Source organism: Takifugu rubripes, chromosome 13 (genome assembly GCF_901000725.2).
Source record: "Takifugu rubripes chromosome 13, fTakRub1.2, whole genome shotgun sequence".
Taxonomy (NCBI): Eukaryota; Metazoa; Chordata; class Actinopteri; order Tetraodontiformes; family Tetraodontidae; genus Takifugu; species Takifugu rubripes.
In genome coordinates, this window is record NC_042297.1 from 17,576,492 (window position 1) to 17,603,704 (window position 27,213).

The 27,213-nt window shown below is 43.9% G+C and overlaps 1 protein-coding gene across 1 annotated transcript; it reads left to right on the forward strand.

Annotated features, from left to right (window-relative positions):
* The first annotated feature begins 4 nt into the window (after nucleotides 1–4).
* mettl15 (methyltransferase 15, mitochondrial 12S rRNA N4-cytidine) lies at nucleotides 5–25,827 on the forward strand. The gene is made up of 6 exons (XM_029846071.1): nucleotides 5–114; nucleotides 1,087–1,332; nucleotides 14,208–14,344; nucleotides 18,885–19,076; nucleotides 19,751–19,929; nucleotides 24,975–25,827. The coding sequence occupies exons 1-6, from the start codon at nucleotides 58–60 to the stop codon at nucleotides 25,388–25,390; spliced, it is 1,227 nt and encodes a 408-aa protein (XP_029701931.1). The 5' UTR covers nucleotides 5–57; the 3' UTR covers nucleotides 25,391–25,827.
* The last annotated feature ends 1,386 nt before the right edge of the window (nucleotides 25,828–27,213 follow it).

The following is a 27,213-nucleotide window of genomic DNA, read 5'->3' on the forward strand; positions in this document are numbered from 1 at the left end:
AGATTGGACGAGAGTCGCGCGTTCCGGGGGCGTGACCAGATACGGGGGCGTGGCCAGATGACGCAGCGGACGTGCTGCGGAGGAAGGCGGAGCGCTGCCAAATGGTCTACTGCGGTAAGCTACGGCGAAGTTCAGTCGACATTGGTCTGCAAAACAGTTCAATATGCTAGCGTTGTTACTGGTATTTCGTGTTTATGGCCATTGACCCGTCGATCGTGCGTGTAGCCGTCATTAAACGTGTTGGCATAGCAACCATGGCGGTCCATCTCCAAGGCTGAGCGTATGCCGTAACGGCTACACGTGATGGGGGCACTCCACTAGCTTGTCGCTAGATTACACCATTTTCCCTAGTCACTGAAATAATGATAATCCTGTCAGACACTTTAAACGCTACATCTTTAAAGTCACACCCGCGATAGAACACGTAGCAGTAGCAGCAGCGTGCAACATCGCCTTTTGCTCAACATAAACGCATTCTTGGGTGATTGTTCACAATGCCAACATCTCCCTGTTACAGGTGTAGGATGTCCTTAACTGCTAACAACAACTTGTTACTGTCAGGTCACGCTTTGGTGGCCTATAAGCACAGCTGACTTAATAGCCTGCAGATTAGCAGCTAGCTGTTGTAAGGGTGAGAGGTCACACTTTAACCTTGGTGTAAAACAAAAGAGAACACCCAGGTCAAAAATGAAACCTAAATATGCAAACTTAATTATCCCGATCTTTCACCCTTGTAGACAAGTTGATAATGACCTTTAGAAAGTTTTAGTTTTATATTTTACTTGTATAGTTACAAAATCAATTAATCAGGTCTTATGAATAAATTATCATATCATGTCACAGTGGTATCATCCACATGCTCAAAAATTATGATTACGATCGGGCATCTAATTATGATTAGCATATTGCCCACTACAATATGACACTCCTGAGATAAATGATATGTGGTAGAGAAAGCATGTACACACATATGGCAGGCCTCAAGTCCTGGGTATTATTGATGCATATCAATGTAATTATGTGATATATTAGGCTCATAACCCCCCCTATCATTGGACTTCTTTAATACTACAATCTGTAACACAGATCAAAATCAAGATCATGCTTTTCCACCCCTCTCCACGCTGCTGTCTCCTGTGGAAAAGTCTGGCTGGCTGGAGAACATGGAGATCATGGCTGTCCAGTCTTCACTCTTCCTCAGTTTCTGCACATTCTGGTCCTGGTTCCCTGGATGGGTCCACGCGACTGCCTTCTGATTCAACTGATAAGGTTCCACACACTCCTGTCATGCTCAAAGAGGTCCTTCATTATTTGGACATCCAACAAGGTCAAGTAGGTAAACATGTTTGTTGTTCAGTCAAGTGAAGACTTTGTTGTTTTTGTTTGTAATGTTCTCTTAAAGAATGTTGAGGTCTCTGATCAGCGCACCCCTTAAATAAATCCTCTTGTTCTGGCTCCGATCCCTGCGGACGCCTGTGAGGATTTTCACCAACCATGTCTTCATACGTCATCCAGGATCCTCTCTGCATCACGTTTTAAAACCATCTTTAACCGAACAGGCAGGAGCATTTGCCAGCTGTGCATATTTCAGCGTGACACAAAGGGAAACAGTTCTGTACGTTACACTTATAAGATCCAGATTTTTCCACCAGTTCCAGTGATTCACTCTGTTGTCTGTGGTTTGCTGTGTATTCAGCAGTGAATTACCCTTAACACAGAGACAACAAACAAACATTTAGAATATTGAAGCATGTTGAGACTGTCAACACGTCTGATGTGTTGCTGAACGGAATCGAGGGCATTTATTACTCGTGTTCGTACAGGCATGTGATCACGTTCCATTTATGTAATCAGGCATCATTACTCCGTTTGCCTCGGTTGCTGTGGTAATGGTATGGACAAAATATACCCCTACAGTTTTTAAAATAACGTCAGAAATTACACGGCTATCTAAAGTTTTCACCACTTCTGTTGAGCCGTAATAACACCTTTCACACATTAGAAAATGCAATTACATTATTTTCATGAGCACATTTCTTGTATTTGTGTTTTTTTATGTCAGAGATCAGACTGTAAAATCCTCTTTCTTCAGAGAAACTAAGGCTTGTGTCACTATAAATGTGTGACAGATAAAAGCACAGAGGATTTGGACGGGCTGTTTGGCTTTCGGTTAATGTATGTGCTATCAGGACAGATGGGCATGAGTCAAAAGCCTTCTGGTGTGGCAGGCACTCATAGGACGGAAAAGTGATACCCCCCACCACCACCGCAAAATGCATGGTCAAGGCAGGTGGGGGCCACGGGTCAACAACTTAGTCAGGAATTGCGCCACTGTAAGGCTGTTGGCAGGACACAGGGTGCTGCGTCGCTCCTGTCTGAACTTTAGCACCTCTAAACTCCTCCGCTGTCCGCCCATTTGCCAACTGTCCCGAGACAGCTTGCCAATCAGATGCTATTAAAAACAGTTTGGTGGATTTTGTGGGTTTTTCTGTGCGCGCCCAGTCAGTTTCAGTGATGCTGTAAGTTAGCATTCAGATGTATATATTCTTTTGAATGTTGCTTCACTGCAGATGCTTATTGATATATTTACACATGGCACTTCTACAGTTTCTATATCCACATGGGATCTAATAGTAAACACATGCTTGGTTGTATCGTAATTCTGCCATTATTGTCCTGTAAAGCAGTCAGATCTACAGTGGTGAAATGATGGCGTCGTTAACAGCTCTGAGTAACGACGTCGAGCCTCACATGACCGACGGCAGCTGAAAACTCCGAGGTGAATAAATTGAATGGCTATCGTAAAATAATAACTGGCGCAGAATTGCTCTTGTCAGCTGAAGCGGAGGGTATGAAAGGAGTACTTAAGCGATGATGGGTATCAGACCAAATACTGCAGTTAAACCAGAGTGTCTAAATGGGACTTTTCGGTGCCCTGGATCCTCCCACACAGGAAATGTGTACACAAGTAGTTACACGCTGATGGCAGACACTCGTATTTATGCGGTTTCGCCAATGGCCTTCGCACTTGTTAAGTCTGGACTATTTTGTTTGAGGTGTTTAGAGGAGTGAGCTAAACTGTGACTGTAAACACGGGGAGATTTTTAATTCATAGTGAGCGCACCGAGGGTACGTGTACACATTCACAAAAGGATTTATCTGTGTTGATGCCAGCGGAGGCTACGTGGAAAAGTTTCGGCACTTACTCAGAAATCTGTCAGAGTGATTCACGTCGGAGATATCAAAGTTTAAACCCTGAAGGAAGAGCCGATAACCTCACGGCCAGCCCCCACATGGAGAAATATAGTGACATCATTTTGGTCTTTTTTTAAAAAATCTTTAAATCTATAGTTCTCAACTCAAAGAACTGTTTTTCAGGGGACAAAGCACAAGGACTCGTCCACTGGCCCAGCCTGCTTATGCAGAGGACCTCCTCTAGAATAGATTAATGAGCCGTCAGCTGAGTGTCCAGGGGAAAAACCCTGTGTTGCTGTAGAGGGAGAAATGAGCTGCCCACTCCTAACATTTCATTCTCAGCATACTCCCCCTTGTGGAATTCATGAAGCCATGAATGTTAATCCGTATTTTTGATCAAGCCTTTCAATAACGACGTATTTTTGGTGAGGTGCTGGAAAAAAAACAACAACGGCATGACGACTTAATCGTGAACATTTTTGCAGCTCTCCATTTGGATTCAAAGCTGCTGGTCTCTCAGTCATGTCATTAGAACATGGGGGTTGTTAGCGAAGAGCTCGGACAGTAAATTGCAATAGCAATGTTGGAGTCGTGATGCACCCTAATACAGCAACAACTTTGATCAGCCTCTGAACCATCTATAGTTCACAGAATTTATTGGATACCCCACAAATATTGTTCACTTTGCTACCTCATGTCAAGTGTTCTCCCCAGAGATGGTCATAGTCGTTAACGTTAATGCAATTCTTCCACATTATGGATCTTTTGGAGGAAGGTAGCTCATTCATAATTAATCGATGTACAACAAATTTCAAGTACATTCCTCTGCACGGCTAATAAAGTCATGAGAACCCTTCCACAAGCTCATGAGGGCCATTTTCTTAAAATGTAACATTTTCTGTTGGCGGAGAAAACAAACAATTGCATCATTCCTAACTTTGTATTTTCAATTTTAATTGCAATTATCTGCATGTTTGTTTAAAGGAAAATAGTGTTTCTGTCATAATACCTGCATAAAACAAAGTTTACCTGTATTTGGAACAAAGTATTGTTTTCTCTGTGCTAAAATTGCCAACATGACCTAGTTTTTCTTTGCACCCTTTTTCTGGACCACAGAGTAGTGAAAGAGGAGGCTGGTAAATAATTGATCCTTGTAATTAAACACTCCAGCCAGGGATGCTGGAGCTGATTGACGGCCAGATATTAGGCCCTCGTCTCGTAAGGTTGCAGGCGTCGTCTGAGGTTATCAGTGGCCAGAAGAGTCTTTCTCCCTCCCTGCCTCATTACTTTCATGAGTAGACCATTTCTGAGTGAAGTGGTGGGTGGGGGTGTGGCGTGAAGACAGTTTGGGACTTCATTAGCCAAATGGGGTTCCACAAAAAACCAAATCATTCAGCCTAACGGGACAAGCTGTTTCTGTGCGTTTCACCTCGCCGTTCTGCAAAGATGTTAATGCCCTTAATGCTGCAAAAACATTGATTTATTAGGATAAATAAACACAAGTGGTGTATTTCTGGCTTAAGGGCCCCCATCTGCTCATGTGACATGTGAGCAAGTTTAAGGCTGCTGACTAAAAACTGCAGTCCGGAACTTAACCACAACTACAGTGATGCAGGTGTTGGTTGTTTTGTTTATATAGTCAGCGACTTTGGCATCTCAGATTGGTTGATTTGAAATTCAGCACGATCCCCGACTGGCCTCAGATATTTTTTTTGGGGGGGGGGCCAAACTTATTTGCAGTAATCATCCCTGTTGTTAAGGTGCCCTTAACCAGGCTATTTCCTTATTACTTCTCTGGCCAATGGAATTCTTTTCTTGGAAGTTGCATATCCTGTTTACTCCTGTTGATATTGCCCCCAAAGATGCAGCCTGTGCTCAAACATTTGAATTTGGTAATATTATCCTGTTGCTATCGTTATTATATCAATTTGTCCTGGCTTTTACAACCAAACAGACAATGATCTAACATTTTTTCTCCGTCATATTTTTTCATTGTTTTCCCCTATTGAGTAATTTATAATTTGTGATAATTTTCTATTAAAATTCTTATTGGAATAGTTTTTTTATTTTTTTTAAAGGAATGTCGATTACATTACTTCAGGGGCTCAGCCCTGCAGTGCAGGATGTTCTCTTACAAACACACTAAAATTCTGTGCTTTATTAATTTTTGATTAAATTTGTCACGTCATTGACACGCCACATGCAGATGTGAAGGAAAGCAGAGCGGCGCAGTAAGAAACTTCTTCTACATTCGATACACACTAATAACATCAAATAATCCATGCCATGGGGTTAAACCAGTGTAGAGTGTGCTGTTATTATTGGCAGCTGCATTTGCATATTCTTTTAATAACAGTCATTATAACTGTACATCTCTACACTCGCATACATCCAATATTCACACATTTGGTGACAAAATAAAGCGGACCCCATCCTCACTGCAGAATTGATATAATTACAGCAGCATTTTATTGCAATATTTACATTTTCTCCTGTTGTGTGAGTGTGGCTATGCTAATGAGATGCATGCCCTGTGGACAGCTGGATTTAGATGACTCATTCCTGCAACACATCTTCAATTGGTGTTTGTGTGAGGCTGAACAGTATCTGTGGCCATCTTTTCCTAACCACATCCATCCCAATTAGACGATAAAATACTCTTTTCTTCTTGAAGCCGATATTTCCTTGCAGTTTTTATTGAATAGTTCCGCTGTTATGAAACTGAAAGTGGACGAAAATTTGACAGATGTTTTGAGATGTATTCTTTTATTTGGGCGTTGTCGGCGATAGTTTAGTCAGACATGTCAGATGTGCTTCCAGCTCTTTGCTTTACATTGTTTTACCAGAGATCTAATTTCCGCAGTAAAACCTGACCGCACTTATGAGATTCACTGCCAGCCATACTGTAAACAACAGAGATGTGTGGTGATTCATCTGTAAGCGGTGATGAAGAGGAAAGTGTTCTGTTCTGCAAACACGAGCCAGAATACACTTGTTTTCCCGTGTAATGTCATCAAAGGTGTGCCCCGCTGCACAAAGGCCATTTTCCAGCACTGCTTACACAGAGATCTCAAACAGCTGCACGTCAGATCTCAGCCACAATTGTTGCTCTGAAATTGCAGCTGTGTTTGTGAATATGGGATTTGTATGCATAAAAAGTAATGAAAAGCCATAACTGGCGAGGCGAAAACTGTCTTCGCACAGCTTGAAAGGGTAAAGATACGAGGCTGCGAGGTCAAAGCAGCCTTGTGTTGTCAATTACAACGTTCGGAACTGTTATGACCCACTCAGTTGCACAAACAAGTCAGAATAGTACTTTAATAAACATTCATATGTTCATCAAACAGCAATTGTTGTCATAAGCAGAAGGCTTCCCTCCACCAATTCATGCATTGCCAAGAACTTTGCACAAAGAGTTCGATTTGTTGGGTCTAGCAGACGTGCAAGTCACCAGAAGACAAACGTTTTAACAGTTAATGGTCAAAATGAGAGAATGATGAGTGACATTAATATTTTTGGTCAAATATGATGGCGAGGGATGGTGCCAGCCAACTTTATCACCTCACAGTCTCACACTATCATGCATCACTCCATGACCCCTCCTCCCCCAGTGCCACCATTCCCTACTTTCTTTCATTTCATGTAGTATTGTCCAGCCGGTCTTCAGCCTACCGGAAGCGTCCTCTGAAATGCCCCTAGATGTGTTTCCCCTATTACCACCAGCCTTCCACCACACAGCCTTCATTTAGCTCAGCTCTTTTTTTCACGCTCCCTAATGGACTTGGCCCTATTCTTCTTTTGTTTTCTTTTAGAACCATGAAATTCACCTTCAGGAGAGAAGGCCGTCTACCGTGATGCTTCTTTACATTTCGTAAATATAGTTAGACCGTTCCGCCCCCTCTTTTCAGCCTCCCTTCAGTTTTTCTCTTGGGCTTTATACACTTTGCATTGTTTCTGTTGCACACTGGGCTGATGCTAGTGTCACACTTTAGATGAACCTTTGAGCGCAGTGAAGAAGAGCAATGAAGCATGTGATCATGTTGAATAGCTTTCCTGCATCATTTTTGACCTTATTTCGTATTTCCTGTTAAAACAAAGCAGTAGCCTTTTGGCATTTTTATCTCAGTTCCCCGTGTTTCATATGTTCTAACAGCCTGTCACTTTATTTGGTAAAATGGCTCATGGACCCGAATAATTGGTCTGCCTCTGGTTCAGTTTATGTTTACGCCGTTAGAATAAGACAGGAACCATGTTGTCTTGCGCTAGCTGAGATTTTTTTTTTTCTCAGAGACCTGTTGTCAGGAAACCTCGATTGCAGACGGAATGAATTCTCAATGACCCAGAGGTCAAAGCAAAAAAAAAGTCAGGATGTTTTTGGGCTGAGGACAGACTCATGGATGAAGGAAACGCTCCTGTGAATATCCATGGCCCTCGTGATCAGGAGGTATATCTAGAAGCTTGGTCACTGAATTGGCATATCTATCTATCTATCTATCTATCTATCTATCTATCTATCTATCTGTCTATCTGTCTGTCTGTCTGTCTGTCTGTCTGTCTGTCTGTCTGTCTGTCTGTCTGTCTGTCTGTCTGTCTGTCTGTCTGTCCGTCCGTCCGTCCGTCCGTCCGTCTGTCTTCATATTTAAAGGCTGCGCTTATTAAAAGTTTGCGGACTGGACATGTCATGAAGGCTCACTCTGCTTTACCTTTTATGCAAAAACAAACCATTCCAGCAGAGAAAATTTAGCTCAGTAAATCTCTAACCTGCAAGACAAAACAGGGAGTTTGGCTGGTGGGGGTGGGCGGTGGGGGTGGGTGGTGGGGAATGGAGCGATGACTCATGCACACGGTTGAGGTCCCTCCCTTTCCATTTCTTTCAGTGTCCTCTCAGTCCCATACCTGCTGTCAATCATCGCCTTTCTGTCTTTTCCCCTGCAATTATTTACCTTCACTCCCAAAACAATGGATTTGAATGCCAGGTCGTAAAAAAGCCTCCTTGTTTTGGAACTTGGGTTGTTACTTGTTGCAGTGCAGGTGATGATCCTGTAAGTCTTGGATTTCAATTCAGTGGCCATAAAGTAGTTTTCTCTCATATACAGATTTGGAATATTTCTGTCTTTTGAACCCAGATTTACATTGAATTATGATTTTAACTTTGCCGGAAAACCAAATAAATCAGAGCTTTCTGTCAAAACAAGAATGGTTAATGTGAATGTACAGAGCCACAAAGACATCTGATCTTTGCCCCAACTTTGCCCTTGTGCAATAAATATTGAGTTATTGTCTCAGTTTTAGAGGACACACTAGTGCCTGCTGTCTGCTTCTCGAGGGATCTCCGCTCTGATGTTGGAACTCATCTCGGAACTCCACAATGTGGGTGGATGCTTGACATAGTCTTTATGAGCTTTATGGAGAGGTGGACAGTGACTGGGGTATTTCTCTGCATCCTGAGTTCTAGTGAATAACGGTAGATCTTTAAAATGGTGGTGAGACGGAACCTGACTGGGACTGAAGGTGTGGGAAATAAGCTATAAGATTTTTAGTGTTAGCAGGGCTGCTCATTGCATTGTGCTGTAAAATCACCTTTCAAATACCTATAAATCAGGCTCCAGAAGAGGCAGCTCACCAGAGGAAAAGTCCATATTGCGATGCAGATCTTACATTACTAGTGCTCTGTTCTTTTGGACTTTTTTCCCCAGATGTAACTTTGGAAGAGCTGGATTGTTGTTTACCCTGGAACAGCAGCAGCATTATGACAGACAAATACATCACAACCTGTTGGGAGGGATAAAATTGGTTTGCATAGTCATAAAACACATGTTTTAAAGCCACCAAAATAAACAGAAAAGGAAGTTCACTGAAGGTTTTGTGAAAACTCCTCATTTAGGGGACAGAGTTGGTGGTTGTGCATGTAACTAAGATCATAATCAAAACGTTAGATTTCAGAAAAGCGTACCTTTAATATTGCAACGAGATGAAGGGGAGCAGCATATTCACATATGCCTGTGTTTTCTTTTGCGGAGTGTTGTGAGAGACCTGGGTTTTCCAGGATCAGCACCTTGGACAGAGATCGCACCGTCCTTTATTTACAAAAAAAAGCCCTTTTAGCCAAAGCAGAATATCTTTAAGCACCTCCTAAAATACAAATGCAAATTAAGAGGGGGAACAAGACACCACATTCTTTTATTTAAAATTTGAGATTTCTCAAAGCGTGTAGTCATCCATCCTGACTTTGGTTTGAAGTTTTCTCCCTGTGACAGCAAATCCTCTAAATGAAGAATTTCTGCCACTATTTTTCTCTCTCTTTCTCCCTTTATTATGTTTTGTCATCTTTATGCTATTTATTCTTCTGGCACACAAAACTCTTAGCACTTTACTACTGTGGGAGAAGGTACATTTATTACAGGAAGCTCCATAAAGTCCGACCCTAGCAGAGATATGGCATTTAAATGCACGGCCTCATGAATGGCAGCCCTATAGAATGGTTCTGGTGAAGTATGTTTACTGGGACCCTCACTGGTGGGCTTCTATAAACTCGTTTCTTGTTATCGACCTTTTAAATTCCAGTCTGCTCCCGTGTCCCATGTAGGGCTTTCTGCTATTCCCCATTTTCTATTAGGCCCTGCTCTGCCCTAACCTCCATATGGCCTTTTAACTGTCTTAAACAGCATTTGTGTTGTCAGTATTTTTATATAGTGTCTTATAGAAGACTATAGAAGACCTGAATACTTGCCTTATCAATGCAAACATTTTTGCTGCTGTTTTTTCAAGTAGACCTATAAGTAACTTATTAACCTTTTATAACAGTAACTTTAAAGTGATGTGTACACTGTCCTCCATTTGTTTTTGTGTTTTTATTATATAATGGTTGTGTTGTCACGAGCGTACGGCCAAGTGGAACATAAAGACACTTAACTCTGCCTATGTGTATCATAACAGACCAGATTGTGCCTGAAATTTTCTATATATGGAGTTGGGAGACACTAACAACCAGGCTAGCCAGCCTCCTTAAATTGTTTAGATAGTTTTCCAGCATGTCCTCCCCCTCTGCTGTACTGGGAACACACTTAACTGTAGACCAATAGCCCATGTCTTCTTGCAGCCAATCCTAATAAGGGATGACTCTCTTTAAAAAATTTCTAAGTGGAATATGTGTGTGTGTGTGTGTGTGAAAGACTTGGTCAACAAGTTCCCATGGTTGAAAATTGAATATGAGATGTTCCATGACTGACACGGATCAGCTACCAGACTGTTGGTTCCAAGCCTGCTCAGATGATAAAAACGGTGATGACCTAATAAACTGATGTAATATCGTCGGTGCTGACTGGTACCGGTTGGTTAAGTAGATTTTTCGGTCAGACCCGGAACACATTTCTTTTGCTGGGATGGGGATGGGAAGCGGACTCTGAGTGCTGGTGCTTTTCCCAGCAGGCACTTGGAGAGGGTTAGGGTTTGGCCACCCCATAATAGCATGACCTAAATACTGAACCATCCGATAGTGTTTATAATACCTTAACTTTGGGCAAATTGTTGGAGGGTTAAGCAACACTTCCTGTCTTTAGATCACTGCACTGACTGGCCTCTCTCCAAATGATTTATCCTTTTATTACCGGCAAATAATCTGTGTGAAAAACCTTTTTTATATCAAAAGTGTGTGATCACCAGTGAAATTAGAACTCACAGGTATGTATTTTGTGCACATCCATGTTCATATGTTTGCAGCACCACCAGATGTGTCAACACTTGGCTTGAGTAAACACAATATCTGCTGGTTATTAGTTTGTTCTGAATTCTAATATCAAGTGACATTTACAACAAAAAGAATATTTCAGGTGCTGTCAGACTTCTGAAAAAACCATCCCTGTATTAGAAGTGCCTCTGATCTTTGTTGATTATTACTAATTTCTTTTGTCGTGGCCCACAAACTCCAAACGGGCACTTTTGGAGGCAAATGATGTTTTTACACGCATGGACGTGTCTTGTCCTAACTAGCTCAAATACCTCTTCAAGCACCCTTTATTCAAACTGGAGCAACCTGCGCTGAATAGATGGAGGAATGAAAGTATTTGTCCCAACTCTGCGGCATTCCTTCAACAAAAGGGAGATTACCTTAACATACAGACAGGCTTTCGGAATGAGCCCACTGGCAAAGAGCTTTGTCAACAAAATTTCTGCTCCTGGATCAGTCGTTCGCGCTCCCCGTCTTCCTTATTTCAGGGAAAAAGGTATGTTTCAGTAAGACAATGCCTTCTCCGTGGACATTGACAGAGTAATTGCAGGAATCTTTCATGCCTTTTTAAATTTGTCAGCTCTCATCGGCCATCTGTTTCGTGCTCTCTACCCCCAACGGCGTTCTCCTTGCTTCATGCCAAATGCATATGCCTCTTGCATTTGTATAATTAACTGTTGGGAGGTGAAACTTACTTTACACCCCCTCGACATTCAGAGGAAAGCTCTGGAGACCAACCTGAGAGACTTAGTTACATGTGCGGCGTGTGTATGACTGCTAAAACGTCATTTTATCGAAATGATTTTCGTGACACTGTGAGACGAGCCGCAGGTTGGAATGGGAGGATTGTGTTACACGGGGCACAAAAGCGAAGGCCCAGTCTGCAGACAGTCTGCACTCCTCTCCTCTGACTTTGAATCACAACCTCCGTCTTCCATCTGTTCGTCCTCTCAGTCCGCAGAACCGCACTATCACGCCTTGAACTTTGTGTGACAGAGGAAGAAATGCAAACCGGTTACCTCCGCACTTGCCATGGCAACGGACGCGACAAGAAAAGCGATCCCGTACCTGTGTATCTGTCTCCCTAATGGTCTGTGTGTTAGTGAAACAAGATCTGTAAAAACTCCCCTCAGTGACACTTTAGATCCCCCACTGTAACTGACCTGGGCTGGGGAGTCACAAGTAGGATTTAGGTGCTTGCTTGGCCTTCTCTGAGGTTCATGTTTCCCTTTTCCTAATGAATTATCTTTAAAAAGGCTTGAGTTGAGGTCTCTCTCTTGTCCTCCATCTGTTCCAGGTGTTAATCCCTCTTTCATTTTAGTTTGTACAATCTCTCTCATGCCAACAAATTTACATTTTCCTCACCCAAATAGATCCTTTTTGATGTCCCCCCCTTTCCCGTGTAGTCCGTGAAACAACAGCCTGTATGTGTTTTGCTGTGCCCTTTGAGAAGAAATGCGGTTATTGATAATGCAGGGGGTTGATTGCTGAAGTGTCTGGCTTTATAGCACCTTACAGCCTGGTGATGGACTGCACCAGTCAGACCTCTCCTAACTCTCCTATTCCCTCTGCTGGGAAAGGCAGATATTACACACAGCGAACGGTCTCAACCACCGTCGACCCCCTATGCCGGATTTAAGTAACGTGTTTAGAGTCAAACATGACCGCTTGTTTTCTTCTTCTCCTCCGCTCCGCTGCTCGCCAAACCTACTGTAGGTGAGAGCCCAGCTGACACCCATCTGCATGAAATATCAATGGGAATGACTCATTTCTGCGTTTGGTGTAAGTCACAAATGCCAAACCCATTATGACCAGTCTTTTCAAGAAGTGTTTTTTTTTTTTTTTAAATCCATGGGGCATTTAAAAAAAAACAAAAAAAACATCTGACTTCAGGACTTTTGGAAAAGCTTGTTTTTCCTCAGGGTGAGAAGAGTAGATTTTCAATTTAGCATATGAGTGACTTTGTAAACATCCAATTGTGCAGCTGCGATTGCACCCGCTTTAACCTGGAGTGCACATGTGGGAGTGTGGAGGGTGAGACCTGCGGTCAACGTCACGAAGGAGGAAGCGTGTGTGCGCTCACTGCGGCAGGGACTCAAACGTGAACAAAACTAGTTGATTCCTAAGCAACTGACTTTGCAAACACTGAGCATCGGCTGGCACTTCGTACGGCTGGCAAAAATAAGCTCCGTCTCCGTGGTGGGGCTTTTTTTGGCCCCAGCTTCCTCAAAATGTGACAAGAGATTGTTGTGACAAGTGCGGCACAGTCTAGTGGAGGACTAGTTTATCTCCTGGTTGCTTGTTTGGACTTTTTTGACAAACGACAAGCCGACTTTGCCGCATGTGTTTCTGTTTTCATTTTCCTTTTTTCATGTATTGAATAGCACAACAGGCAAGTTCATTATGCGTGTGACTCATCCCACTAGCCCACACCCCCTCCCCATCTGCTGCTGTGCGCTGGAAAGGAGAGGGAACCGCCATTGATCACTTCTTCCCTCTCACATGCACGTACACACCCCCACCTTCAACGCCACTATCGATTGACATGCCTAATGTTTTTGTGGAGGACTAGTTGGCATTTCCTCTCGTGTCATATTACATCTGTTTTCTGCCATTTTGTGACAAAATCATAGATCACATTGTCATAAAAACAAAAAAAAAATCCAAAGGAAGAGAAATGCATTCCAACTAGTTATTCAAATAATTTCAGATGGAACTGCCAGTACTGGGTTGTGGTTTTCTTCATTCAGGAAATGCAGATTTATTTTGACAGAAGCTTGTCCATGAACAATAGCTGAGTTTAGACAGAAAACAGAAAACAGGTGTCGGAGTGACATTTGGACACATATTTCAGGATGTTTCTTCAGAAAACATTAACCCACACCCTCCTTTTGTTACAATAAGCATTTATTGACCATTATCCACACATGCTAAGTATAATCAATATGAGATTTATATTGTTGTGTTCTTACCTTTATGTTTATTATGTGTCATTGATTAATGATGTGTTTTTGAAAAGCTTTCATATTATCATTAAATATGTATTGATTCTTAAACTTGGTGGTTAAATTGTGGTCCAGAGTTTGCCACTAAGGAAAGTGATAAAACACAATATGGGGGCAGCTCCCAAAAACAGGGGAAAAAAAGACTGATGATTTGTCAGTGCATTACTGTGACTTTAAACACTTAGAACTAACATTGTGATGACAGGAGGGTGATGATTAACAGTGTATATGAAGCCCCGGTGTGCAAGGAATGAGTTGTTTTTTGCCTTTCTCGCATGTAGGTGGTCCTGGACATGACATTTGGAGGTGGTGGTCATACCAAAGCAATACTGAGTATGGTTCCTGAAGTCCAAGTCCTGGCCTTAGACCGAGATCCCACAGCAATTTCCCTGGCTGAGAAGTTAGCCAAGGAAACCTCGTGAGTGATTAATTCCTTTTTTCTTTTTTTTTTTAACTGGAACAAAAGTTAAAACTAATTTATAAACCATCTACACAAACCTGGTCTCCTATCATTTTGCCACTCGTTTCATAGTCTCGCAGGCCCGGCTGACGGTTTGAACACTGGAACATTGTTTAGGTTGTGGTCATTATTTCCTAAAAACATCCCGTCAGTTTGATATAGTATTGAATTCTCTCCGTGTTTCTCACTTGTTGTCTCAGACAGTTCAAATCTCGCCAGGATACACCCCGGCGTTTCACCACCCAATCACATTCCTTCCTTCTTCTTAACATAAAGCTTTTCTCCCCCCCTACGCAAAGCTGGTGGGCCCGGCATGTCATTTGTCAGAGTAAGGGCCCACGCCTGCACTGTGAGGGAGATGCTGTCTCCCACAAAGGATCTATAGGAAACCTGGTGGTGGGTGGGGGGAAGACAGAGAGAAGCCTAGAGAAGATGAGACAAAAAAGAATTAGAGAACAGGGAGACACACGGACAAATTGCCAGGGTGAGAGGGAGTGTGTGTGCATGAGCAGTGCGCGGGAGGATGAAAATGAGATGTTCCTAAGACCACGGCGTGGGAAGGAATCCTTTTACGTAGATTCTGGGGAAACCTCTCTCGTGGGAACCAGCCAAAGCAATGCGCCTGAGCGGGGAATGACAATTAAGGGAAGGAGAACATTGTATTCTGTCATCAGCAATATATCCGCGCTGTAAATTCTTCCTCGCCTACACACAACGCGAGTTGAGAGAAGCTAGTGAGATCTAGCAATTAACCAATATTATTGGAAGCCTGAGTAAAAGACCCTGGCAGCCTACGCAGTGCATCCACTCGGCTCGGTTGGAGGATTTACTTTCTGCTCTGCTCCCATGTTTTCAGAAAGGTGCAACCTCAATGCAAACTGTTGCGTGTTGGCAGGCTCCTTCCTCCTCTTTCCCATAACAAAAGGAACCCTTTTATCTCTTGATATGTTTAATAACAGCAACAATATGAAAATAGGCAAGCAGCAACCAGAATTGCATTCACCAGCTTGATTTCTTTATAGAAATTCCTTCGTCTCGGTGTTCTTTAATTTCTCTGGCTGGTTGTTGCTATGGTTAGCCTGCTGAGCCTCGCTATTTGCTGCTTTTCGCCTTGTTGGTTGTTGCTAAGATGTCCCCGCGCCTCCAAAGCTCTGCAGCAATTGTAGCTCCAATAAATGGTTTTGAAACCAAGCATACACTTAAGGGTAATATTGGCTGAGGGCGATGCTCAGTGGGAGAGGCCGCTGAGCTTTTCTGTGGTTTGAAGGCAGACAGTTTCTCCAGTAATCATCCGAGTGCCACAATATTTAAACTTCTGGGCCAGCAGACACAAGTGCATCCGTCACACGCAGCATTCCTGAGCGACCTGACTGGATGCAGATAGAAGTGTCAACCGGCCGGCCAGACTGCAGGGTGATGGCTGCCTGGCTGACAATTTCCAAGCTTTAGCTGTCACTTACATACTCTACACTGACAAAAACAGTGCATTTAAATTCACCATTTTTGACCCTCCGGATTTCGCCGTCATAGCAAAAGTAGGAAATGACTTTCTCGAGCCGCAGAATATTCTCACCATTCCATCTGCGTGATTCCAAAGCCAGACAGAAACATCTCTCGTAAATACAGTTACGATACACTATGATGATTTATAATGTCTAGGGTCAGAAGCAGGGTAAGGTGACATAGAAATAATAACAGCTAATGGAAGCATTATTTTTTTTAACTGCAGCAGCAATACATACATACTGTTGAATAATGTATGCTCACTCGCTCTCTGGGGCTGCGATTGTTGGGAAATAAACGCCATCTTATCATGAATGGAATGTCTAAATCAACGAAGGGCAGTAGCCTTCCCAGAATGGGATGACATTTAAGGCTTTCTGATCTGAGAAGCAGCTGATAAAATCTCTGGCCGAGAAGCAACTTCTGGGAGACGATATGCAGGCCACTTAAGTCATTTAAAACTCCAAAGATTCTGCACTTTTAACACTGCATATACATGACCAGGGAAGCGTTTATTAACACATCTCCACGCAGGAAGTCACATTGTAAACAAAGCATATTTTTAAAGAGGGTCTCGAGCCTGCTGTTTCTCTGTATATAACCACTTTCTCCAATGGACTGTAGATATTTTCATCACTGCTCCCCTGCTGAAAGCAATCAATCAGCATCTTGTCTTAGGCTTCAGTGACGCAGGTAAAGGAACCGAACAGGTCACCACAAGGGAATATTTCAGGCTTGATTTGTGAAGGCTGCTGTGAAGGCTCTCACTGTCCTCACTGAGTGTACCCTGAGTCCAGACAGGGAAGGAATAAAAGCCGGGCCAAGGAATTATTCCCTAAAGAAATGGGTTTTGAAGTACAGGAGAATTTTGCTGCCACATTTTGGAAATAGGAAGAAGATTAATAATCTTGAAACATGAAAAGTTTTATCTTGCAACACAGGTCTGTGGTTAGAGTGGAATATACAGCATAAGAGCATGAAGATCAGCATTTTGTTTGAGCTCAAGGTGGAGACGTAACTGATTTGATTTGAGTGGAACTCAAAATTTTCATGTTGAAACACACAATTGTCCTGCTATAAAATTAAAAAAAAAAGCCCAACAGTCTGCGTGGTAGAGACAACCAGACACTTCAAACTGCACTGAAAAAGTAAATCCAAGTATTAATGTGCTTCCTGGAAAGCATTGACCATTTCATCTCGCTTTCCTGGAACGTGACAGGAAAGATGAGTCAAGCGTGGAAATGTGAGTGTTTGGGAAACAATCCACATTAGGCTATTTCAGGAAAAAATTAGCAAAGATGTCCCTCTTGTCAATATTGTGGAGTGATGAAACTATAAATAGCTGAGATCTCTGAAGCAATTATGAGCCCACACTCAGACCTCAGCACAAACATCACTGAAACTTGTCCTGTTTAATAATATAAGACCTTACATAAGCCATTTACATCTTCAACACTCTTTCAAAGCCACATAAAGAAGTTAATAATTTACAGTTGTTATGTAACTGTTTTGCATATTTTTAAAACCTTCAGTGGGTTACAAAAACAACTTGTATATTTTGCTAACAGCTCGTTTTGAAAGGTGTGTTTATCCCGTTTCTGTACCCGTCAAGACGTAAAGTGAAATAATTCTGTGGTTCTGGAGGTTTAAAATAAAGTGTAGGAAAAATCACCTGATCACAGCAACAAAACCAAAGCAGTATTTCATGCACTTTTATTCCCAAATACGGGAATTTTCCTGCAACAAAGGTGGTGCAATGACGTAAACGTTATAGTTGGAATTTATGGAAAGTGGCGACAACGTCATGCTTTTCACGGAAGGCCTGCTATCACGAGTGAGTCAGCCCCAAAACTAGGAGATCAATATGTGGTGGACAAATGTTTATATTGCGGCTGCTTGCCACAATTAAATGCACTTGGGAAACGCAGCACACTGTCCCACTTTGTTTGGGACACGTCAGGATCTCAGTAGGTCATCGGAAACATTAGAGAGTCCACACTGCAGGATCGTTGCCCTGAGGTTCAACTTTAGATTTAAAAGAAAGTTTCTTATCAAACTTCTTTAAATTAGACAGAAATCAACTTTTTGTGCCTTCAAATGTGTGTCCAGTCATTATGGGTGGACATTTCAAAGATATGCCCTGAGGAGTTTTCTCGCCACTGCCCACGTCCAGATGAGACGGTCGTGGATTAAAGTTTTACAATATTTTCTCCCTCCATTCAAGCAGCAGGGGACTCCACATGTAAGTAATGACTGCAGATTACATAACACGTGTTCCGTCTCCTACTAGATGGATTCCCCCGTCAGGATCTGTCATGTCATCTGCCATAAAAGCATCATTTATCTTTTGTCCCCACCACTGTTTTTCTGTCTGCCCTGAACAGACAGGGGCTCACCTACACTGCTTCTCCAGAGCCGTGCTGAGAGCAGCATCCCCACATTGGCTTGTGCACTGGGACCCCACTGGCTGTGTCAGCATGGGTCATAAACCCATTGTGATAAAGCTAAAGTCAGGAGAATGGAGGTGTTCATCTCTGTGGCAATGACACTTAGCCACTCGCAGAGCCTCCAACCCAGCCGCGTCCCAATAGTCTTAGACGGCCTCTGTGTCACCCTCCCTCTGGCGTGTATTCAGGAAGGTCCTGTGTGGGACGGGCTCATACTGTCAGCTTAAAAGTAGGAAAAAAATAACAGTTCACCAATACTGTAGCTTACCGTCTGAATGGATGGGTTGAATGCTAACCCCAGAAAGCCCACAGGATGTGGTTCCCCTCACACTGAAGAACTGGTGCCAAGCATCTAACGTGGTGCTGCTGTTTTATGATGGGCAGGTTTCAAACAGTAGTCTCAGGAAGAATCTGGACACTGCTATTAAAGTTTCTACTATATAAAGACGTAAACATGGTAGAATTAAAGTGGATTGGGCCGGACTGACGCTTATAAAAGCATCTCATTTTGGAAATGAATTCTCGGCTTCTGCTCATCTTTCCTGCAGCGGTCGCGTGACGCCGCTGCTCGGCCGTTTCAGCGAGCTGGAAGTCCTGCTGTCAGACCTGAAGGTGAAGCCAGGCAGCGTCGACGCTGTCCTCCTGGACGCTGGCTGCTCCTCCATGCAGATGGACCAGGCAGAAAGGGGATTTTCCCTCAGCAAGGACGGCCCTCTCGACATGAGAATGGACGGAGACAGGTGTGATTGACTGAAGAACAGACGTCCATTTGTCCTTTATAGTTGTTATTGTCATGAAACGTGTGTTGCTAATAATAGTGCTAAATGTTTTAGCTAAACCAGGCCATTTTGCTGAACTATTGTTGTTGTCCTAGTGTCAAAGGATCACTTTATTGAACCAAATATGTCCTGACATGTAGTCAAACTACAAACTACTCTTCAGCCCAGTATTCTGGCTGTTCGGCTCTTTTGTAAAGGTTTTATCTTTTCTTATGTATTTATACTGCTTGAGTTGGAGGTCGAAGCCCAGGTAGGAACGGTGGAACACAAACAGAAGGTCAGAGGCCAGTTTGAAAAATACTTCAAACGCGTTCATATAACAACATCAATAGAATTAATTTGGTAAAATGTCAACTTTATACTGAACAAAGAACTCTCGCAACTGGCTCTAAATGCTAATGGCAGATAGAATTTGCTTGGTAACTTTATCAGCATTTCCGGCACAGTATTTACTGATGTGTGAGCAAGAATAAGCACATTTTCAGCTGTCGCGCAAGCTGCACTTCTCTTTATCCCTCGCCATCATTCTTTTCAGCTGGAAAGGTTTTCAGCTGTACCTCACAGTTGTCAGGATTTGCCACTGTCAGCAAGGACATGACGTCAAACAGCTTAATTGGGCTCTGTTTTGTGCGCAGGTATCCCGAAATGCCCTCTGCTGCTGACGTTGTGGACACCCTAGATCGACAGGCTCTTGCATCCATCCTGACTGCTTATGGGGAAGAGAGACATGCCAGGAAAATAGCTTCAGCCATCGTGGAGGCACGCCGTATCAGCCCCATCACCCGGACGCAGCAGCTGGCCAATGTGGTGGCAGGTAGCTCAACGCTTTGCCGATTCATTTCCTGCAGCGTTCTGCAAGCAGAGGGGGGATTACACGACATGAGCGACGTGGGAAAGATGTATTTGTCTGAGAAAACTGCACAGAATGTTGACCTCAGCCATAACTCCTCCCTGTTTTCGTTGCTCCACACCTTCCTTTAAAGTTCATAGAAAAATGAGCAGCAGCAGCAGGACGCTCAGCAAACATCCCCCGTGTCCCTTAACACACCCATGCACACACACTGGACACAAACGTAAACACCCACACGTGACACATTCGCACATAGAGTCGGTGTTGTATTGTTTGTCATGGCAGATTTTCTTTTTTTGGGGGGGGGGCCGATGCCGTTTTAATAGTTATTACAGAGAGCAGCATGTGCGTCAGTGTTACCCTGGGAGAACAGGTGTGAGCGAGAGCAGCTGTGTAATCTTTTTTCAAGAGCAAAGCGAGTCACCAACAATGTTTGTATTAGGAAATGAAATCTGAAAGGCCTCAATTTACCAAAATTGTCTGAATGTTCGGGAAGAAAAGGAGAAGCGACAACAGCGATCCTGCACGGACGCATTTTTTCAGCAGTTTTCAGAGACCAAAGAAAATCCTCAGTCACTGGTAACACTTGACATCCTGGTTGGGTTTATGGTTCTGGTATCAGTGGATTTGGATTAGTGTTAGGTTTATGCAGTCAGTCAAGGAGGATGCCATGTTTGTGTGATCTTATACATGCTATATGTAGAGTATAGGTGCATTTTGTTAGCATTTCAGAGAGAGAGAGAGAGAGAGAGAGTACAAGCTTACATTACAAAGCAGATTGCTTTATGATCAAGGCCCCTTGGATTTAAACTTTGGAAGATCAAAGTCCCCCCAGATCCCGGAACATTTCAAAAATTTAATCAGCTCTTGCTGGGCACGTTATCAGCATTTCCTGAAAATTTCATTAAAATCTATTCCTAACTTTTTTAGCTATTTCATATCATATAACCTTCTTGGCGGAGGTAATAATTGTAATCTGGATGTTTTCAGGGTCTGTCATGAGCGCAGGTCAGGTTAATTTAATCCTGAGTTATGTGTTGTGAAATACTTTCCTGCAGATCCGTCTTGAGCCATCAGGGTTTGTGTATTCATTCCACAGCTTTACAGTATGTGAAAACTTCCAGCAACTTCAGAATAAATTTTCATGTCATTCCAAAGCTTTTTATCCCGGAGAGGAATAAAATGAATTGGAATTACAAGCAGAGAAACGACATTGTCAAAACACCACTGCAGCAGAGATACTAACTCCAGAAACAATTCTATAAAAAATATTTAGAAGGAAACAAATGTCGCACAGCTGCAAACATTAGCGTGACTATAAACTGGTGATGGTTGCGGTTAGGACATCGAACCAGTGTCCTCCACCATTAAGACTCTGTTGACTAACGTTCACAGCGTCTCTGAAAGCATCTGTAGCTAATCCAGCTGGGGCGGCGTCTCACTGAGCTTCATTACATCCTGACTTGTGAGAACAGACTCGTCGGTGAGACGCTGCGGCTGGATGACGCAGCCTGTTAGTCTCTGCATGAACTGTGGCAGGCTGACCTTTCTATGGACCAGAACTCCATCGTTTGTCTTATGTGGCAAAGATCTTAATCAGGCAGGTCTCTCTTTGGCAACAGCTCATCAGGATCTGCTGATTTTGAGATGAAACCGGAACACGTGTCCACCCCAGCCAGCGCGTCGTCTCATCTGTTGCCGACCACAAACCGATTCGTTTTCTGTTTCTTAAATTCTGCGACTGCGAGCAAACTCGTGTTCTTGTTCCTGTCTCCATATGGTATCGACTATAAGATGAGGATAGCAGGGACGACAGCAAGCGTTTAGTAATGCTAATCTGGTATTGTCTGTCGTGGCTCTCTCAACGGCCTGCGTCCAGTACATACTTTAAATATTGATACACGTGAATCTATAGGACGGTGGAGCGATGAATTAAAGAAAGAGGGAGCGAGGGAGCGTGTGGCTTGCTGAAGCCAGAACAGGGCTGGTCCTTGCTGTGCAGGCATTGTATTGATTGCAGAGTGAGTCACACCTTGAGCTGTTTAGTGCAGGAGGAGTGAAAATGTCACATCATTCACTTCTCTCCATGTTGCAGTTTCTCTGTTGGTCCGTGCAAGCGACTAATTGTTTTTCTTTTTAAGCTACGGTCAGCACAAACCTTTTAAACGCGCACAGAGGTATTAATGTAAATGCAATCCTCTCCACGCCTGAATGAATTATGCATTTCTGCGTGTTACTTGTGAACACCAGGCTGTTCTTTGGATTGCGGGGATGGGATGGATTATTTTGGGTAAGATTTAACTTGTATTTGTAACTCACGGAGCTTTGAGCTCATGAGAGACCTTCATCTGCTTCTATTTCAACCCACGTAAACACAACACGTCTTCTTCCCTCTTTGGCTCCTCCCACTGGTGACGCTCGTGTTACTTAAACCGTCTCCCCTGCTTTCATTGGCCTGTGTCGACTTGAGCTATTATTGGAGTCTCTTCATCTTGGTTTTTTTTCCCGGTCCCTCCTATATTTGAAATATAAACTATCCTACTGTGTGTGATAATCCCCTGTCAATCACACAGCGGATCGGCTGGAAGTCTGAAGTAAACCCAACAGGATATCTTTTATTACCTTAAATAGCCCGAGAGGCTGCGTGTGTTGTGTGTTCGCTGGATTATAGACTAAAAGTCGACTTTCCAAACTCCATCAGTCCACACGAATCTTCAGGCTAATCAAACCTTTTATATAGTTTTGATAGAATTTGAAATCAAAGATTTCATTAAATTTGAGTTATTGACCCCAGATAAGCGGTAGAGGATGGATGGATGGATGGATGGATGGGTGGGTGGATGGATGGATGGATGGATGGATGGATGTGGATGGATGGATGGATGGATGGGTGGGTGGGTGGATGGATGGATGGATGGATGGATGGGTGGATGGATGGATGGATGGATGGATGTGGATGGGTGGGTGGGTGGGTGGGTGGATGGGTGGATGGATGGATGGATGGATGGATGTGGATGGATGGATGGATGTGGATGGGTGGATGGATGGATGGATGGATGGATGGGTGGGTGGGTGGATGGATGGATGGATGTGGATGGGTGGATGGATGGGTGGGTGGATGGATGGATGGATGGATGGATGGATGGATGGGTGGGTGGATGGATGGATGGGTGGGTGGGTGGATGGATGGATGGATGTGGATGGGTGGATGGATGGATGGGTGGATGGATGGATGGATGGATGGATGGGTGGGTGGATGGATGGATGTGGATGGATGGATGGATGGATGGATGGATGGATGGATGGGTGGGTGGATGGATGGATGGAGTTCTTGACTCTAAGATATCTTCTTAAGTCTTCTCCTAAAAAGTGCAAACTAGGAACAACAATCAAGTTATAACTGCTCTTCGGGCATTTGATGGTTTATGGATTTGTAATCGCTGTGCACATGAAACACGCCATGTCGTGCACTCTGGCGTGTTTCTACCTCACCCAAACAGCTCAGGTTCAGTGGTTGGAGGTACCTCACCAACATCTGTTTTTCAGGGAGGATTCTCAGCTCTCCAGCTTCGGTTAATAGTTTGTTCTCTGGGTTGTGTAGTCTATATTTTAAAAAATGCTTTAAGCTGACGTGCTTCTTTCATGTTCTCCTGACCGGGGCAAAACAAGTATGTGAAATTCTTTCCCCAGTTCACTCGGTAATCACATCCGCAGACGGAGCGTTAGGAGGCTTAATGCATGGTCTGCTGGTGAATTAGCAGATAAGAGAGGGAGCGATAAGTGATCCCCAGCCCTTCACTCAGACCTCACGTCTGCACTCTAGATGGATGTAGAATGTGTAGGTCGGACCACTCGACCCTTGAGGTCATTCGGCGATTGTTTATGTCATCGTGATTTATGAAAAGGAAAACTATGCAAGATGAGGAGGACTGGAGCACCAGCATTAAGGGCAAAGATGATGAGAGCGTGACTGAATACCAAATCCAGCAGCATGAAGCAGAAAATCGGTTTTAAATATGAACCTATTAAATCACTGTTGCCCAAATCCAGTCCTCGAGGCCCGTGGTACAGCCGGCATTTCTGTCCCACCAGGCAGGAAACACTTCCTCCAAGAAGAGTGGGACCCCAGGTGCAGAGAGGGCAGGAATGCCGGCAGGGCTGCACCCTTGAGGGATGGATTTGGGCACCGCTACATTAAATAAAGCAACACTATATTCAAGTTATATCCGTGCAAAATCATTACTCTGCTGAACAAAGCCAGCAGTCATCATTGGGTTCAAAGTGGGTTTGCAGCATGACTGTAGTTTGTGCTGCTGAGGTGGCTCCGCCCAGGCCGACCGAGATGTTGCTTCTTTTTTCTTTGTATCGAGCAGTACGGGGGTCGGCTTTCATCTGTACAATCAACGTTTTACATTTCTTTGAACGTGAGCCAACACCGAGGTTCCAGCGACCCCAGAAATCAGCCGGCCGCTTCCATCAGCAGCCACTTCGTTCCTGAGACAGATGACGTGATCATGAGGCGTTCAAGGACCCGTCTGAAATGTGTCAGATGCCTGGACAATCTTAAAAATAAAACCTTTCCGAAATGATGGAGCTGGAGCCACTTTCTCGGCGCAGGGGAAACTGGGCGAGTGCGCAAAGTCGCCGCCTCGTAACGAGGATCTCCACAGCACAAAAAAAACAACCTTCCAGTCCCGAAGGTCAAGGCAACAACAAAGGAGATGCTAATAGATTCCAGGAGGAAGCGGCCCACTCATGCCCCGACCACAATCAATGGCGCACCAACTTTGAGGTGGAAGTCGTCATGGCTGATGACCTCGCCGGGTCCCTACACGCTTCCTCTCTTGCGTCACCAGATTCTGCTGCACGTCTAAAAACACAACGATGGTGGAAAACAGGGCAACGGTGCATTATGAAGCGCTCCAGCCCTCTGTTTTAATGTAATAACTGTAGAATTACAGATCTCAATTGGTTTCATATTCTGATTTTGGCCATTTCTTTGTCTCCAGGGTCGCTACCCGCTGCCGTCGTATACGCACGCAAAGATCGCCTCAGCCGACGCGCCCACATCGCCACTAAGACTTTCCAAGCTTTGCGCATTTTCGTGAACGACGAGCTGAACGAGCTCCACGCGGGGCTGCGCGCCGCCAGGGAGGCGCTGCGGCCTGGGGGGCGTCTCTGCGTGATCACCTTTCACTCACTGGAAGACAGACTGGTCAAACGTTTCCTCCGGGGACACGACCTGTCTAATTTAGATCAGCATCACTTCAGTCCCAGGGAACAAGGCCTTTGGAAGGAAAGAAGCGCGCCTGAAAATGCTCATTGGCTCCCACTGCGAAGGAAAGTGATCACCCCAGAGAAGGACGACGTCAAAGACAACCCAAGAGGACGTTCCGCCAAACTAAGGGCAGCACTCAGACGTTAATTAAAAGCTATTTAAAACCAGGGATCGGCTAGATTTAAATGTAATCTCGGCTGTTTCGTTCATTCTTCACTTTTAAAATAAGAATGATTTGGAATGAAAGTGATATTTCTCATGGTGTGAACGTGATACTGGAGTTGCTGTGGAACAAACCCACCTTGAACAGAATAATGGTCAGACTTTTTCTACTTGAGTGAATCTTTTTTTGATATTTGTTTGCCCTTTGGTATTATGGGATGGAAATAGATCCACTAATTGCTTTGTAAAACTGATCTCACATCAAAAGGAGCCACAGTTTGCACTGATTTTGTTAAAGGAGCTCCTTATATGTTATAATAAAATAGAAAACACCTTTTACCATTTGATGTCTGTGCTCTCACCACGCTCTACTGTACCAAGTAATTCCTCTAAAGAATGAATGACGCAAGTGTCGAAAATGGTGCTGAGTGAACTGTGTAGTTGTTCTGAACGTTCTCTCACCTTCATCTACAGTATAAGCAGATGAGGCGTTCTGATCTTTACTATTTGACTTTGACTAATTGTAATTGCTCCTTCAGCATTATTAACACTCCCCCCCCCCCCCCCCCCCCCCCCCCCCCCCCTCTTGTCTCACTTTACTGCACTCTAAATATACCTTCTTGTTACCTTGGAAACTAAATGGCGCAAGTAACATTTAACTGTCTAAAATTCTATGCTATTTTCATCCAAAATGAAGTGAAATTCATCGTGACTTTGGCCGTCCTTCTTGCTGACATCAGCCTGTCGACCTCTTAAAGAAATTGTTCAGGTGTTTGTAATTAATTCTATTGTGTCGCCACAGGAACTTTACAAAATGACAGACACACATATATGAGGCAAGTAAACGTCTCCTCGGGGTCTTCTGGCTGGTAACAAACTTCCTATCAGTAGAAAATTAAGATGTTTCAAAGTTGTCGTGAAAGGTTTGCCGCCCCCATAAGCGGTGGGAAAGGCTCAATGTGAAGCTCACATTCACGTTTAAAAACATTCCAGGAAATATTTAATTTAGGATTTAAGCGGGTGTAGACAAGCGGCTTCTGGTGAGAAGCAACAACCTGCATGTGGAGGGATGAGCAAACACGGCTCCGAACCGTTAAAAAAGCCAGGATTCTCTCCATAGCTGCGGTTGAAACCATTTAAGATTTCTTTGTTGTTGAGACCTGTGGGCCATGCTGGACTCTAGGGAACTAGACCCAACGGTGCCAGGGGACAGCCATGTTTTTTAACCCCCTCCCACCAGAGGCTACGACGCGGGTTCCCACGATGGCACTGACATGATGGCTGAAGGCGCTGTCTGTTTTTGGGCTCACGCCCAGATCGGCCTCGGTTATGTCTGACCCCCTGACGGGCAGCGCGCAGGTCTACAGGCTGACCTGCTGTCGGCTCACCAAGCCTCAGGTTGGCGGTGCAACGCTCGCTTCCACCACACCCCCCCCTAAAAACTTCCTACCACACTGAGACAGAGCTGAACCTGGGGAGGCAGCTCCACCAGTAAAACATTGCAATGGAGGTGCTGAAACGATGTTACATGGACCAATCATAATATAGATAGTGGAAATGTTTCTCAAAGTCGTTCCTGGCATTGGGCATATGGTAAAATTAACCAAACCAGAGCGATCTCACTATGGGGGGGGGGATTAATCAGACCCTGTTGGAGGAGTTGAGATGGCAAAGCCCTCTAAAGCTGGAGCTGCCTGTCATCAACGCCCATTAAGTGATGCTTTGGATGGTGGCAGTGGAACAAGATCACCTCTGCAAGTAGGTGTAGAGTGTATGACTAAACCCGACCACCACCCACACCCGCCGCC

What these genes read in the sequence shown, in the direction of transcription:
- mettl15 (XM_029846071.1), top strand. Translation starts at nt 58, where the DNA reads ATGACGCAGCGGACGTGCTGCGGAGGAAGGCGGAGCGCTGCCAAATGG. An exon ending in TGGACATCCAACAAGGTCAA is followed by an intron (nt 1,333 to 14,207) that starts GTAGGTAAACAT and finishes TCTCGCATGTAG; the next exon opens with GTGGTCCTGGACATGACATT. An exon ending in ATGAGAATGGACGGAGACAG is followed by an intron (nt 19,077 to 19,750) that starts GTGTGATTGACT and finishes TTTTGTGCGCAG; the next exon opens with GTATCCCGAAATGCCCTCTG.